Source organism: Henckelia pumila, unplaced genomic scaffold (genome assembly GCF_033568475.1).
Source record: "Henckelia pumila isolate YLH828 unplaced genomic scaffold, ASM3356847v2 CTG_461:::fragment_3, whole genome shotgun sequence".
NCBI lineage: Eukaryota > Viridiplantae > Streptophyta > Magnoliopsida > Lamiales > Gesneriaceae > Henckelia > Henckelia pumila.
In genome coordinates this window covers 4,644,760-4,660,016 of record NW_027331831.1, presented here as the reverse complement: position 1 = coordinate 4,660,016, position 15,257 = coordinate 4,644,760, and the positions used below count along the sequence as shown (strand labels likewise).

The following is a 15,257-nucleotide window of genomic DNA, read 5'->3' as shown; positions in this document are numbered from 1 at the left end:
TTTTCAAGGGTATTGGCCTGTTTTCTAAAGTGCTCCAACACCAATATGTGATGTATTAAAATAAATATCGATATGTATACACACTAGACTAATTGACTGATTGAAGACAATATGATAAAATCCCACTAGTTTATTTAACGAAAACGATTTAAATGGTAAAACAATATTTCGTGAACCCATTTATTATACGAGCATTCGATCTTGAGATCTTTGGAATTGAATGACTCGTGTGATGAGTTTCAAAACATGTCATTTATTTGGATGAGATGTGTACATAAAGTAGGATTTATCACACATTTATAGGAAAGAGTTAAAATAGGTTAGTTTATATGTAATTCGTTATTTTAAGGTGTAACATAATTCAGTCAAGAGACATTCACTCTTTTTTTCGTGCCTACGTGCATAGGAGATGAAAATGAAGAGTATGGTTTTACACTGAAAAGACTTGATTTATGTGTGAGCGTGACTTGCTTAAGTCGAATTTCAGACCAATCTTGGTCAGAATTGGTCGGTCACATACTCCGGGTGCTCCGATAAGCATATCTCTTGGCCTTTCGTGCGGCTATGCCAATAGCTTATTATGTATATATGTTCTCTAACTCTCAATCAACAATCATAACTATTTTCTGTCGATCTCATAACATTATAAGAGACGACGAATATGTTATAAGAACATAAAAATCAAACTCGAGTCGAGTTTTGAGATAGTGGGTGTCGACAGAAGAAGAAACGGTGGCAATATTAACAAGTTTGACGGATTCAAAGTTGATAAGGTCTAATCCAACATCGCTAAGGGAAATATAAAGTTGGATTATGTGCGAGCGAAGGGCCAACGCGTGGCACCTTTTATTTATTAGCATTTAAGTGTGACCACTTTCGAAGTCTCAACCACATAAAGCACTAGTTGACTTTTTTAATGCTATGTATTTTTTTTTAATTCAGATGAGAACAATGTCAATCATAAATTCTTTTTACACCATGTTATTACTTTAAATTACATGCTTAATTTGTTGCTCTTTTTGTTTTATTATGTTACCAATTGATTTTCAAAGTAAAATAATATAATTCTCAGACCCCACTAATCTTATATTCTCTAATTTATTGCCATGACATATAATTCGCAAGCATAAAATCATAATTGAAAAGCTATGACAAATTATCGAGTACTTGCCTAATTATTGAGTGAAATATGATTTAAGATATAATATAACAATTAATTTCATTTCATTTTCTAACCTCATCATTCTTACTAATTTGGCAACATGGGGTTCACAATTTCCTGCATTGATTGAGATAATAAATACATAAAGTAGGTCTTTAATTTTCTTTCCAGAATGCAGGGACCAAAATTGGGTCCACACGGAGAAAAATCAAATTTGAACTCACTCTACCTTTATATAATTTTTTTTGAACTCACTTTACTTTCTAGCATTTTTATTTTTATTTTACTATTTTCTTCTTCACGTCAAGTTGTTGTTGTTGTTGTTTTTACCCTTATTTTTATAAATACAAAAAATATTATGAGATAATTATACGAGTTAATTTTGGAGACGGATTTCAATCTGACTCGTGAAAAACTAATGAATATAAATCTATAAATCGTCTCACAAAAAATTACTAAAAAAAATTCATTTTTTTAAAAAAATAATATCTTAATGTATTTCAATAAATATGGGATGAGTGGATGACTACTTTAAAAAAAACAAAATATACAACTGGTCTTGGATTCATTTATAACACACACATATAGGGAATTGATATTTACACTCCATTTTATGTTATTTGCACTCCACTTATGAGTAAATTGAACACGTATTTTAAATATGAAGTGTAGTGTAGATAACACAAAATGGAGTGTAAATATCAACTCTCACACACATATATATATATATATATATACATATTTCATATAACATATAATATATGCAAAATCTACAAGACATTTAGATATTTAATCTTTGCTTGACAAAATTTTTCGTATATGATAATTCTCAAAATTTAAATACTTACCAATGTTTAGAAAGTGTTTATGTATTTTTTTTTTTTATAAAAAATTAAAAGAATATTAGAAATTAAAATATTTTGATAATTCACACTTTTTAATAATTTTTTTAATAACACTTTTTAACAATTTGAAAGATACAACTATGTTAAATGTCAAATTAAGTCTATTAAATATCATATATTTAATGGATTTGTCGATACTGCCCCATTCGGACATTGCACAAACAAGAATTCAGCGACGTGAAATGTTCATCGCGTGCAAAAAAAAAAAAAAATAGTTGGATCTAGCACATGAATAGTAACATTGAATTAACCAAGACAACATAAAAAAAAATTATATTCATTCGATAATCTAAATTGCCACAATTATTAGTTTCATAATTGTGATAATTATTCTTTGACTAATTTACAATTTATTATCATATGATATATATATTTTTTTTAGAAGCAATATTATTATTATTAAACGAAAATGAGGAAAGTCCCAAAAATGTGAACTTACTGTGCTGCGGGTACAGATATAAATACAAGCAAGCAGAAATCAAGATTTCAATCAAATCCTTCAAAAAGCTGCGATCTTTCTTCTTCCCGATTACTCCCATCTTCATTTCATCTGCGCCGATCCTCCTCTGTGTTTGTTCAAGATTATTATTTGATTCCTGACAAGTTTTTTTATTATTTTACATGAAAAATGACGAGTATCCAAGAAATCAACAGATCTTTGAATCTTGAAAATGCTTCCAAGATTGGATTTTCACTGTCGCAAATCATTCTAACCAGTAATTCCAACACCTTGGATTCCATATTCTCCTTCTGCCAGCAAGCCAACGACCCCACCACCACCCCACCTGCTCTCAATCACTTGATAGGCTCCTCTGTGTACTCAGCACAAACAGATTTGCTGCAGAAATTCTCCCAAGAAAACAGATCAAATCCTTCGCTTTTTAGGTGTTCTTTAGCCAACCCGATTCCCCATTTCAGCAGCCACACGAAGAAGAAGCTGTACAGAGGGGTGAGGCAGAGGCAGTGGGGAAAATGGGTGGCGGAGATCAGGCTTCCCCAGAACAGGATGAGAGTTTGGCTCGGAACTTACGACACGGCGGAGGTGGCCGCGTACGCTTACGACACGGCGGCGTACAAGCTCCGCGGAGAGTACGCCAGGCTCAACTTCCCCAACCTACGTGACCCGGCTCGGCTCGGTCTCGGAGACCCCGCTCGGCTCAAGGCGGTGAAGCTCGCCGTGGATGCCAAGATTCAGGCCATTTGTCAGAAAATGAAAAGGGCGAAGAAATCCCAAAATTCAGCCAAGAAAACGAAACCCGACAACAACAGCAGCAACAACGACGACGAATTATGTACTGGAAGTGAAGACGAGACGAAGAAGACGACGGATTCGTCGCCATCTTCTGCGATGAACACCGAAAGTTGGGGTAGTAACGGTACCGACGATGAGTTGTGGAACGGAGACAAATCGCCGGTGTCGTACGAGTGGTGTTCCGCGGTGGCGACACCGCCGCCGGAGGAACTGGAAATCGAGGGCTGCTCGCTGGCCCGCATGCCGTCGTATGATCCCGAGCTGATTTGGGAAGTTCTCGCCAGTTAAAGTTAGTGTCTTTGGAGAAATTAGTAGTTAATTTCGTTCTATAATTTTTTTTTTTTTGTTTTCAAGAATATTAAATTGTAATTTTTTTTTTACTTTTTTGGTGTCCAATATAAAGAAAGTTGATACCTCAAATCACATTCTCTAATCTTATCTTAATAATGATATCAAAAAAATGCAAATGAATTGTGGAATGAGAAATTTTGGAAATTGATTTCATAATTCAAGAGAGAAAAACAAAACATTTGGTCTTTGTTTGAACATACATGGAGAAATAGCTCATGACTTGTGTTGCAAAAAAAGTTGGTTTTTATTGATGTAGTTAAATCATGATGTTAATTAGCCAAATCAAATATTGTTAAAATTAAACGCATGTTTAAATCAATATCTCAAAACATGTACCATGTTTGGCTTCAGGTCCATCGTCATAAAAAAAAAATATTTTTTCATAAATTTTCTTCAGAAACTCTCGGTATTTTAATAATTGTGAAGGTAAATTAAAATTTAGAGATGTAATATTTTATGATAAAATTTAATATGGTAAAATAGTTTTTTTGACAATGACAAAAATAGATTTAAGAAAGTACTAGTACAAAGAATATGAAAATGGGTTAATTCGATTCTAGCACATGGACACTTGTGTTAGGTCCAACAAATATTTTTTATTTTTATATGCGAGATGTTTGCGCGTATAAAAAAAAAAAGCTGTTAGATCCTATTCGGGCACTGCCCAAATGGGGCAGCATCCACAAATCCGTGAAAATGAATATTTTTACAGAATGAAATTGCATTAGATTTCGTCACAAACAATATAAGATTTATTCTTGAATTAATATTTTATTTATGTATTATAAAAATTGCAAAATTCATAAATTATAATATCCTCCTACTAGAGGGACTAGAATGCAAATATGAATCTTCTAGAAACCCTCGTAGCTATATGGGGGATAGATTTCATTTAACTTACCTATGGGCCAGGAAGTGATTGCAAATGTATCCACATCTCTTATTTCGAAAGTAATTATGTGGTCCAAATTGGCGATACGATTATTTGGACATTTATAACTTATTTTAGGTAAAACTTATTCTTTTGTTATGTTTTAAGTGTCGATGTTTTCAAATTTCAATTTTTTGATTGTCTTAGTCTTTTTTTAATCGGGCATGGTGATATGTACTATACATGTAAATTATACATCAATGTTGTATTGATATCACATCAGTGTCACGTCAGAAAAAAAAACTAAAATTGCAAAACAAAAAACAAAACAAAGATAGTGGACTAAAATTGAAATCTGACAAATTAGATTATCGAAATAACAAAGAGACAAACATACCTGACTAAAAATGTAATTTTTTCATATTTTTATAAAGACTTTTTTAACAAAAGTTTTATAAATTTTACATACAACTAACTAGGAATGACAATGGGTCGGGTATGGGTAGGATATCGTGCCTCTATCCTCATACCCATTTATTAAATCCATCCCCATACCCATACCCATCAGATATTTAATTTCATCTCCATTCTCATATCCGTCGGATGATCGGATATCCATACCCTACCCATATACCCATTTATTGTATATACTCCATAAAAATAATTTTTTTTAAATTTTAATTATTTGATAAAACTATACTTATTTACTAAATTTTTATATCAAAATTTTTAAGATAATAAAAAAATAAAACACCGAAGAAAATTTACAACCAAAGACATATATAAAAAATAAAACTTCTAAAAAATAGCATTAGTTTTATATTAATAATTTCATTATTTCATCCAACTAACATAATTCAACAAAAAAAATTAAATCATCATTTATTTAATATAAATTAATATGTGTATGTATATATATATATAATCGAGTATCGGGTCGGGTATGGGTAAGATACCACTACATTCTCCTCCATCCCCATTTACGAGATCTCCATACCCATTTACCCATTTATTTAATCGGGTCCAAAAAATGCCTCCATACCCTCCTCCGTTTGGGTCGGATATCGGGTTCCCCATCGGGTTCGGAAGAAATTGTAATCCCTACAACTAACTATCTTTTCAAGAAAATAAAAGAGTATCGTGTTAGATATGAATTGATCGACGATTTTATTTTATTTTATTTTTTGATTACTATATGAGTTAATTATTGTATTTTGACAGTACTGATTACTGAATATTTAGGTTACCAAAATTGAAGTTATTCGCGATTTTCAAAGTAAACGAGAAATTGAAAGTTTAAACGCAGTTGTTAGTTAAACATAGATGAGGTCTGACCATATTTACAAAACTAGCGAGTATGTTGGGTTAGTCTATGCTACATCGAGAGAATTTCTCCCTATACTTCAATACCATTAAATCATGTGGATCTCTTATATTTTTATGGAAATTGACATATATCGATAATTCAAGGAATAACATTTGACCATATCATAAGAGTACAAATAAAATTGGATAGATTCGTCGACCCGTGTAACCATCTAAAATATGTGGATTGGTTGACTTCGTAACTTTCCGACCCGCCAAAAACTGACCATCCCACCCGCCAGCCTATTTTACAACCTGAAAAACGGTCATATGCATGAATTTAATGCTAGAATGAGAATCTGGTCATTCAAAATAACCACTTCAGCGCCCATTCCTTTTCAGCTCCTATTTTTGCTTGCCTGACTCGTTATAACACTCACTATTTGAACCTTTTTAAGGCTCAAGCAAGAAAAGTGTGAGTGCTTCCTGTTAGAGGTTTTTAAGCACTCCACACGAAACCGAAATCCGTTCGTATATATTCGTGTTATTACCTAATGTATTTTCAACTTCTTGTCCATAATCTGCAACCATAGATTGCAAAATGTCACATACAGCAGGAAAGTTGTGTTTTTCTCCTATGGTCTCCTTGAACCAAGAATATAAACCATGTTATCCGGTTTTACTTGGAGCACCGCACTATTGCGCGAACTTATCAATGAAGTTGTGGCTGAATTCCAGGTTATCTAGAGTTCATTTCGGGGCAAAAGGGAAGAATGTGAAAGTCTTGTCGGGGCAAGGTTTTGTCCAAGAACATAATGATGGGAATCTGGAAGAAAAACTAAGGCCCCTCTGGGATGATGGGTATGGAACTCAAACTGTGAATCAATATCTTGAAGCAGCCAAGAACATGATTCAGCCCGATTATAATGGACCTCCCCGGTGGTTTTGTCCTGTAGAATCGGGCCGGCCCCTGGAAAATTCGCCAGTTCTTCTCTACTTACCAGGTGTGATAACATAATCTTTGATCTAAGAGCTAGAAAGAACATATGGCAATCAGGAAAAAACATTAACCATATAACACTCAGAAGTTTGCGAAAAATGCTACTTAAAACAGCTTAATTTGCATAGCACAGGAATGGATGGTCTTGGAATGGGACTCATTCTGCATCACAAAGCTCTAGGTAAGGTCTTTGAAGTTCGGTGTATGCACATCCCAGTTCATGATAGAACCCCGTATGAAGGGCTCGTAAAATTTGTTGAAAATGTCATAAGGGAGGAACATATGAAAAATCCGATGAGGCCAATATATTTGGTGGGAGAATCTTTTGGAGGATGTCTTGCTCTCTCAGTAGCTGCTAACAATCCTATGATTGATTTAGTACTGATATTGGTGAATCCAGGTAAGTATTCCAATGTTTAATGCGATTCCTCTTGTTCGATGATGGTTTTCTTCTTCCCGATGAATGAAGCTTCATCTCTTGTATTGCAGCAACATCATTTAACAGGTCACATCTAAATCCTCTGGTGCCAGTCTTGGAAGCTTTCCCCGAAGAACTGCGACACATAGTTCCCTACATTTTCGGCCTGGTTTTAGGAGATCCAATCAAAATGGCCAAAGTAAACAAAGGCGAAAGCATGTTCGACGTTCCCCCCAGACAACTAGAGAACTTTTTGTACCAGTTCAGAACTTTGCTAGCCGGTGCCTCGACACTGGCCGATATTATGTCCAAGAAAACTCTGATATGGAAGCTGAAACTGCTAAAATCTGCAGAAAGACATGCCAATTCGCGACTCCACGCTATCAAAGCTGAAGTACTTATCCTTGCGAGTGGAAAAGATAGCCTGCTTCCTAGTGAATCCGAGGCTAAAAAACTCTCAAACTTGATAAAAAATTGCAAAGTCCGCTTTTTCAAGGGCAATGGTCACATTCTCCTACTTGAAGATGGGATGAATCTTTTGACTGTCATAAAAGGATGCTCCACGTATCGACGTTCTAAAAGGCATGATTACGTCAACGATTTCCTCCCTCCAAGCATGTCGGAATTCAATACTATGTTTAACAAAAGATTGGGTTTTTTCCGCCTTGGGACGAGCCCAGTTGTGTTATCAACTTTAGGAGACGGAGAGATAGTAAGAGGCCTCAAAGGAATCCCGGATCAAGGTCCCGTTCTCCTAGTCGGCTACCACATGCTACTAGGAGCAGAGCTTGGTTCAATAGTCGAAGAATTCTTGAGGGAGAAAGGCGTCATGGTCCATGGTGCTGCACATCCAGAGATGTTCAATCAAACTTATGAAGGCCCTTTACAAGATACCTCGGATTACGACATGTTCAGGGTATTCGGTGCAATACCTGCAACGGCAAGCAACGTTTTCAAACTACTATCGACAAAATCATATGTCGTTCTTTACCCCGGTGGTGTACGTGAGGCTTTACACCGAAAGGGCGAAAGTTACAAGCTATTCTGGCCTACAGAGCCTGAGTTTGTGAGAATGGCCATCAGATTCGGGGCCACCATTGTACCTTTTGGTGTAGTTGGATCAGACGATGTTTTCGAACTAGTTCTTGATTATGATGAACTAATGAGAATCCCTTTTGTAAATGACATGATAAAGCATAACAATCTCAACGCTATTAGAGTAAGGCCAGGGGTTCAAATGGAAGGGGAAGTGGCCAACCAAGATTTCCATGTTCCGGGAATTTTACCGAAGCTTCCAGGACGATTCTACTGCCTGTTTGGGAAACCAGTGGTGACAAAGGGAAGGGAGGAAATGCTCGAGGATAAGAGCAGTGTGAAGGAACTTTACCAGCAGATAAAATCTGATGTAGAACGATGTCTAGCTTATTTGCTCAAGAAGAGGGAGGAGGATCCCTATCGAAAGTTGTTCCCCAGGATGTTATATCGACTGCTTTCCGCTCCGGTTCATCACCTTCCAACTTTTGATCTATGAATTCTGGTTTCTGGTATAGACAGATTAATGGATTTTGTCATTTGGATCAGTGAGTTTTTCGAGTTGAGATCGATCATATGTGATGAATTTTTTTCGAGTTGGGTTGAATAATACTTAACGATTGATGGTGGAAAGTTCTTGGATGTGGTTACTACCACAAGGGCATTAATTAGTTCGACTTTCCATATTCTACACACATTTTCGATTGGGTATCCATTCAAATATACAAATACAAATTTGGGCCACGATATGGGTAAAATCCAATCAAATGCTAACCAAATTTAACCATGACTTGAAAACTGATGTCAATTTGTATTAGAAAATTATAATCAGTAAATACAAGTTCCACGAAATCATCTCCGAATTCTAAGAAACAATATTTATTACAACCAGTTACCTCTTGCCCATTCATGTTTCCCAAGCGGTTTGGATCCAAGACCTTCTCATCGACATAAACTGTTCCACGATTCGAGCTAGTTGGTTGGTCAGCGATACATGGAACACAGCGAGAAGTAGTCACAATAGTATTTCAGAGATCGAAATAAATACATGCCAAGAATTTTGCTGGAGGAGAATTCAAGCATGGTCGTCCTTCAAAGCAAGCAATGCAGTGGGGCAAACACAAAGCAGCTGTTGTAGCGTGCCATTTCCAGAGTTTAGACAAGCAAAATTAACTTGTGGGCGAAACAGAGCAAAATTAACTCGCAGGCGCCAAAACAGCTTGCTCGTGCCAAACTCCATTCAAATTTGCCTGCCACAATCTGACTACACCATCAGTTCCAGTAGTAGCCAGTGTCATTCCGCTCATGTCCCATTCCATCTGCCATACCTATCAAGCAAATATGTTGTTTTGCGTGATCACGTGTAAACTAAATATAGTCATCCCGTTCCCTAAAAAACCTGCTCTTTTTCGATCAATTTCTTGCAATCACCTAGGGATTCATTAGGACCCCTAGAAAAGGGTAGAATCCTAATGTTTAGGTTCAGTAGAGACTATATGGTACAGGCACTTGCAGGCCTTCTACAAAAGTCTTGCTCCTCAAGGGAATAAAGGGGTGAGCTATCAGCAGCTCAATCTTTAATCAATACCATCTAGGTCACTAATACACCTAGTAGAAAATACATGAACATATGGGAGAGCCAATACCTCACCGTCATGACCATGGAGCATTGCAACTTGATTCACCAAAAGCCTCCCATCAGCATCAGGGTTTAATCCTAGGTGCCAGACTCCGATTCCCTTTTGAGTTGCCACAGCAATCAGTTCGTAAGGCCTAGAGAGAGAGAGAGAGAGAGAGAGAGAGAGAGAGAGAGAGAGAGAGAGAGAGAGAGAGAGAGAAACAAGGAACGACATATCATTCATTGTACATAATGTCCTTCACTATTACTCTTCGAATACATTTATGTTGGTACAAATCCGTTATAGAGAACAGTCAGTTCTTAACCCGCTGGAGGGTGTCTCTTTTTTTCCTCGTTATGGGGTTAAAATTTGAGCCCAACGCAAGCAATTTGGCAAAAAAGTTCTGTGTTTGGAAAATAGGCAAAACCAAGTACAGTTCGACCATAACCATTGCTTATTATCCTGTTAATTGTTAAATAAATCCAAAATTCATACGCGAAAGCATATCTCTGTATAGCATCATAGAAACTCAATTTCCAACACGAAGGGAAGAATAATATACAAATGTAATACCTGCCTATGTTAGGTGCCCAAGCAATTGCATAGACCTGATCACTCTTGTCCTCTGGCATGGAGAGTTCCGCAACTGGAAGCCATCTTTGATGATCCTGATCATACTCCCAGACCTGTTAAAAACTACAATATGATTAAATAGAAGATCTTCTATCAAAGACATAAGACCGAAGGAGCTATAGAGAATTCAGAATGTCCCGACATAGCTAGAATATTCATTATGGACATGTAAAAAATTATTGTTACTACATAAGCATGTCTAGAATTTAATAGTTTCTTACAGGGATAGAAATCCTAAACCTCAAAAGAATTATTTGAGTGCATTAACAACTGTACAGAAGATCCTTGCAATGAAATATTATCTTCCTGGTCATAACATACTACTAACTGCATCAAAATTTCCTAACTAGTTAACATTAATCAACTATATTGTAAATTCTGTCAAGCAAGTTCAATGCAGTTCGAATTCAAGGAGAAAAGGATGAAGGCTATGTACCTTAGGGGAGTTTAGTGATGGCATATTAGAGCTAAAGCCCAAAACAAAGCTGGACTGCTGGACAACACCTTTTTGTGGATTCCAAGAGATGGAAGCGGACAGGCAGGAAGCATTACCAAACTTGGACACCGCATCAACTACGTTTTGAAATTCAGCCTACAAAGAAACAATCAAGATCAAATTGGTCTGTCGTTAAAAATTATTCCCTATCCAGTACGTGGAAAACAGAACTAAAACTAACACCACTGGGAATGGCAGATGAGTCCATGAAACTAAGTATACAAGATATGTTTCTCTTGTAGCATTAACAATGAGTACAAATGAACTGGTGATGATTTTTGCTCCGTCCATTTTATCTAGATTAGAGTTTCAAAAAGATCAAAAGGTTACCTGGGATAAAACTTTTTTCCAAATCTTTTAGAACAACAGCACTAAATAATGAAAAGTTATATTTCTCAAACCATTTTCTCAAAACAGTAACATATATTACCCAAATTTCCCATTACATGGATAAAGAGCACACACAACTAAAGGCAATAACCAAATAGAGACATCCCAAATTATGCAAAAGAGATAAGAAAAATGTGAAGACACTTGTACCATGATTTTATACATCTAAATGTAAAATAAAGAAGAATAATGATTGGTAAAATGAAGGTGATTAAAAAATGCAAATGAAACAACTGTACAATTCATAATAATCAATGATATGTCCTGCCCGCGCAGTATTCCTACAAACTGCATAAGTGCAAAGTGAAGCAAAAACAGATGAATAACAATGATAACCAAATGGGAGGACCTGAAGTTGCCACTTCTCCAAATCAAGCATATCGAGCAGCTCGTAGATTTTTACTTGACCATCTGCAAATGCAGCAACCTGGAAAGGAGATAATTACAGCAAAATCGACAAAGCTTCCAAGTTATAGAATATTTTTTTCACATCATGAGATCATGTTTCGTTTGCAAAGTGAATATTTGTGATGCCAAATATTGTCAAAATAAAACAAGAAATTCTGAAACTCAATCATGGAAAAGTTGAAAAAACAGAAACAATTAGAAGATCCTGGAAAAAGTCAGCAAGGGAAAGATGACTTACGTGAAGTATTCATGGTGATTCTTAAATTCTAAAAATTGGTGTGATTCTTTTCTGGAACTGAAGTGATTTTGCTTTAAAATAATCGAGACAAATTAGTTCATACTCTTTGTTTATGCTTGTTCACATGAAGAACATCGTTTCCCATCTCAATCTAAACGTTTCTTACTCTTACAGACTACAGAAAACATAGCAGCCCAAGTAATGATGCTGAAACAATTTTAAAAAAAACCTTTTTTTCCCACTATTTTAATATCTGAACATATGATTCATATACCTCATTTTTAACTTGCAGAGTTTACTTGGGCGCTGCAAGGAATCATGATGAGGTTCAATTTAGGAAAATTGTATCGGTTAACATCTCAGCTTCCAGATGCTACCCTTCTTTCCTTCCAATCTAATTTTCCCATCCTTCCATCCTTCACATCTATTCCTCTCTCTATATCCTATGAATTATTTCTCATTTTCATAAGTTCGCCACCACAATTTCTGTGTCATTTGTGTCATAAGTTCGCCACCACAATTTCTGTGTCATTTGTGTCATAAGTCCACATATGAAGATAACATTGCAAAGAGATGATTTGCACTCGAAGGTTGAAGGCGATTGAATTAGCAAAAATGATGTGATCAAAGGGCATAGTCAAGATTCTAAAAAGCACGAAGTGCGACGAAGGCTCAAGGTAAAGCTTCAAATTTTACAAGTTTAAGTGGATTTCGTACAAGATCAAGAGTCAAAAAGTGTGTAGGATTTTCGTGTGCGACCCAATGGGTTTTAGCGATTTCTAAAAAAATGAAACACTAAATCGCTCACAAAAATCATGCACACCAGGGTGCGTGATATCAAAACTATATATATATATATATAGTACTATGTTTAAGGTGAAGAAAAAGAGAGTCCTAAATTTTCCTGGTCTTTGTAAGTCATGCCAGTCGTTTCCAAGCACCATAAAGTGCTACTTGTAAGAAACTAATAACAAGTCTCACCAATTTCAAACTTGTATGACAATCACCGAATTGAGCATCTAGAACTTGGCTTGTGTTTCTTTCAAAGGATTTACGCAGCTTCCACTGATTGCCTTCAGTATCTAGCAGATGGCAAATTAAAAAACGTATAATATTGAGACCAGTAAGAGGTAAAAAAAAAAGCACATAAAAGATGTCACCAATCGGTCACCAACAGAAGATAGAACATGATTAAACAAGTTGTAATCCAACTCTGGCATTACCAGCAACATTAGCCAAAGTTAATTCCAGAATTCTATGATTTCTCTCATCTGACGGTATAAAAACACAAGCCAATTGTTTACAAAAGAAAACCCAGACTCACCAAACAAAACAAATATACATTCATTTTATACTTTAGAACATCAAAAAAGAAACAACGTAAAAGCAACCAAAATATTGAGCGAGTACCTTCCACAACTTCCTCCCACAAAGACAGAGTGCCAGTGGCACTAATGCATGCAATTGCATCTCCAAATTCTGGTGGAACCCAGACCACTTTAAAAATGCTTCCTTCTTGGACCTAATTGAAAATTGACACCATATCACATACAATTCATCAAAATTTATGAATATGATATAAGTTACGGTCGATTTAAAATATTTAGTTTAGTCTATAGATGACAACTTAATATACAATCATAGGCGTGAATTTTAATATATAGATTACAGTAGGCATTTACAGGGTACTACACCAAGCCGGCCAGTAAATAGGAAGGAATTTTTACATATATCTGTTAGGTTATAAGAGAGCCCAAATCCAAATGCTAGTCTTTCAGGTGCAAGAGCACCTCAAGCTACAATCTCCTCTGCAATTTGTTGTACAGCTGTTACAATGCCTACCGATCCAGCCCCTTGAAAAGCTGACACTCACAACAGCCAACACTGTACACTCTTCATTCACCCATCAATAATCAGTGCATATACTGCAATATAAACTGTAATGTGAACAAAGGCCACATCACCGCCACTAACCCGATAATAGTCTTTTCCAATATCATCACTTTCTAGTTTCACCACGTAGATTATCAGCAGTACAAGTCCTTATCTCCAACCGGAGATCTCAAACCAAAACACCAGCTATTTGGGTGTTACTGTCCCTTACACTTATTAGTCCCACCTCATTCGGTTATGGTGCCAACACTCAATAGTAAGCCAAACCCACATAACCAATTCCAAGAACACTTAGTGCACTCCTTTATTAACAATTTAGTCCATTTATAATGACAGTCTCATCAAAGAACACTAATCCAATTGCACACTCAAGCAAAAGGCAGGAGAAAACAGAAAAACAAGCTTCGTAGCGAAAAATGAAGATGATTTCACCTTAAATCTTGAGGTGCAGTTTAAAACGGACGACGCTGCATCAGTTGAATCATAAACGGCCAATGTACCATCATTCAAACCAGCGGCCAATCTCTGGCCACTGTGGTTCCACGCAGTGCATGTCGTCCCGTTGTCAAGCGTCAAAATGTGTTTATCCATGTCTTTGTCTCGCTTCTACAAGACTGTGCACTTGAATTCTGAATCTGCTGCTGCGTGCTTTCAAATGTAAAGAGGAATCTTTGTGATCAATTGAATTCTCTGGAACCCTAATGGCCCAATTAATTGCTGTGGATACATGTATAAATTAACAAAAAACTGTATGGTCAAATAAAAAAAATATTTGTATGGTCAAAAAAGAAAGTAGAACACATTATGTTAAAAATTAAATTAATTAGTGGATTATTTTATACATGTTAATAATTTTTTAGTGATCGCTTTTCTTTTCAAATAAAAATCAAAATTGAAAGAGACTAGAAGTATGTTGATAAAAGAAAATTAATAATACTAATTCAATTTATTTTATTCTAAGATAGTTTAACAATTTATATTTATTATGCCAGTTAATTCAGATGATAATTATCAAAATAACCTTGAAATTATTTTTTTTAAAAGAAAATATATATATCGTAGTGTATTTGAAAACCGGAGAGTTTTAATTTTCAAAAAACTAATTTGACCAAGATTATTTATTAAAACATCACCCGATTTCTTTTGGTTGTGGTTTTTGAGTTGATTTATACTATTTTCAAATTTCCATGACAATATGAAATAGAGCAATGTCAGAATTATGAAAATAAGTTTACCAAAAAATGTTAAGATATAAAGGACTCTTAATTTTATTAATAGTAATGT

The 15,257-nt window shown here is 35.5% G+C and overlaps 3 protein-coding genes and 1 non-coding gene across 4 annotated transcripts; 2 read left to right on the top strand and 2 right to left on the bottom strand.

Annotated features, from left to right (window-relative positions):
* Positions 1-2,548: 2,548 nt before the first annotated feature.
* LOC140872110 (ethylene-responsive transcription factor ERF061-like) lies at positions 2,549-3,731 on the top strand. The gene has a single exon (XM_073274856.1). The coding sequence runs from the start codon at positions 2,696-2,698 to the stop codon at positions 3,605-3,607; it is 912 nt and encodes a 303-aa protein (XP_073130957.1). The 5' UTR covers positions 2,549-2,695; the 3' UTR covers positions 3,608-3,731.
* Positions 3,732-6,405: 2,674 nt separating this feature from the next.
* Positions 6,406-8,961, top strand: LOC140872182 (phytyl ester synthase 1, chloroplastic-like). The gene is made up of 3 exons (XM_073274969.1): positions 6,406-6,850; positions 6,980-7,246; positions 7,336-8,961. The coding sequence occupies exons 1-3, from the start codon at positions 6,448-6,450 to the stop codon at positions 8,793-8,795; spliced, it is 2,130 nt and encodes a 709-aa protein (XP_073131070.1). The 5' UTR covers positions 6,406-6,447; the 3' UTR covers positions 8,796-8,961.
* An 88-nt stretch (positions 8,962-9,049) lies between these two features.
* On the bottom strand, positions 9,050-14,685 carry LOC140871668 (protein SEH1). Its single transcript, XM_073274284.1, has 8 exons — positions 14,406-14,685; positions 13,491-13,602; positions 13,062-13,162; positions 11,784-11,861; positions 10,985-11,140; positions 10,489-10,601; positions 9,943-10,069; positions 9,050-9,624 (listed from the first exon to the last, which is right to left on the bottom strand). Exons 1-8 carry the CDS (start codon positions 14,562-14,564, stop codon positions 9,493-9,495), a joined length of 978 nt encoding a protein of 325 aa, XP_073130385.1. The 5' UTR covers positions 14,565-14,685; the 3' UTR covers positions 9,050-9,492.
* Positions 12,347-12,459, bottom strand: LOC140872389 (small nucleolar RNA snoR104). Its single transcript, XR_012147809.1, has one exon. It is a non-coding gene; the product is annotated as a small nucleolar RNA snoR104 (small nucleolar RNA).
* Positions 14,686-15,257: the final 572 nt, after the last annotated feature.

What these genes read in the sequence shown, in the direction of transcription:
- LOC140872110 (XM_073274856.1), top strand. Translation starts at nt 2,696, where the DNA reads ATGACGAGTATCCAAGAAATCAACAGATCTTTGAATCTTGAAAATGCT.
- LOC140871668 (XM_073274284.1), bottom strand. Translation starts at nt 14,564, where the DNA reads ATGGATAAACACATTTTGACGCTTGACAACGGGACGACATGCACTGCG. An exon ending in GTGGGAGGAAGTTGTGGAAG is followed by an intron (nt 13,163 to 13,490) that starts GTACTCGCTCAA and finishes GCCATCTGCTAG; the next exon opens with ATACTGAAGGCAATCAGTGG. An exon ending in TGGGCACCTAACATAGGCAG is followed by an intron (nt 10,070 to 10,488) that starts GTATTACATTTG and finishes CTCTCTCTCTAG; the next exon opens with GCCTTACGAACTGATTGCTG.
- LOC140872182 (XM_073274969.1), top strand. Translation starts at nt 6,448, where the DNA reads ATGTCACATACAGCAGGAAAGTTGTGTTTTTCTCCTATGGTCTCCTTG. An exon ending in AGTTCTTCTCTACTTACCAG is followed by an intron (nt 6,851 to 6,979) that starts GTGTGATAACAT and finishes TGCATAGCACAG; the next exon opens with GAATGGATGGTCTTGGAATG. An exon ending in ACTGATATTGGTGAATCCAG is followed by an intron (nt 7,247 to 7,335) that starts GTAAGTATTCCA and finishes CTTGTATTGCAG; the next exon opens with CAACATCATTTAACAGGTCA.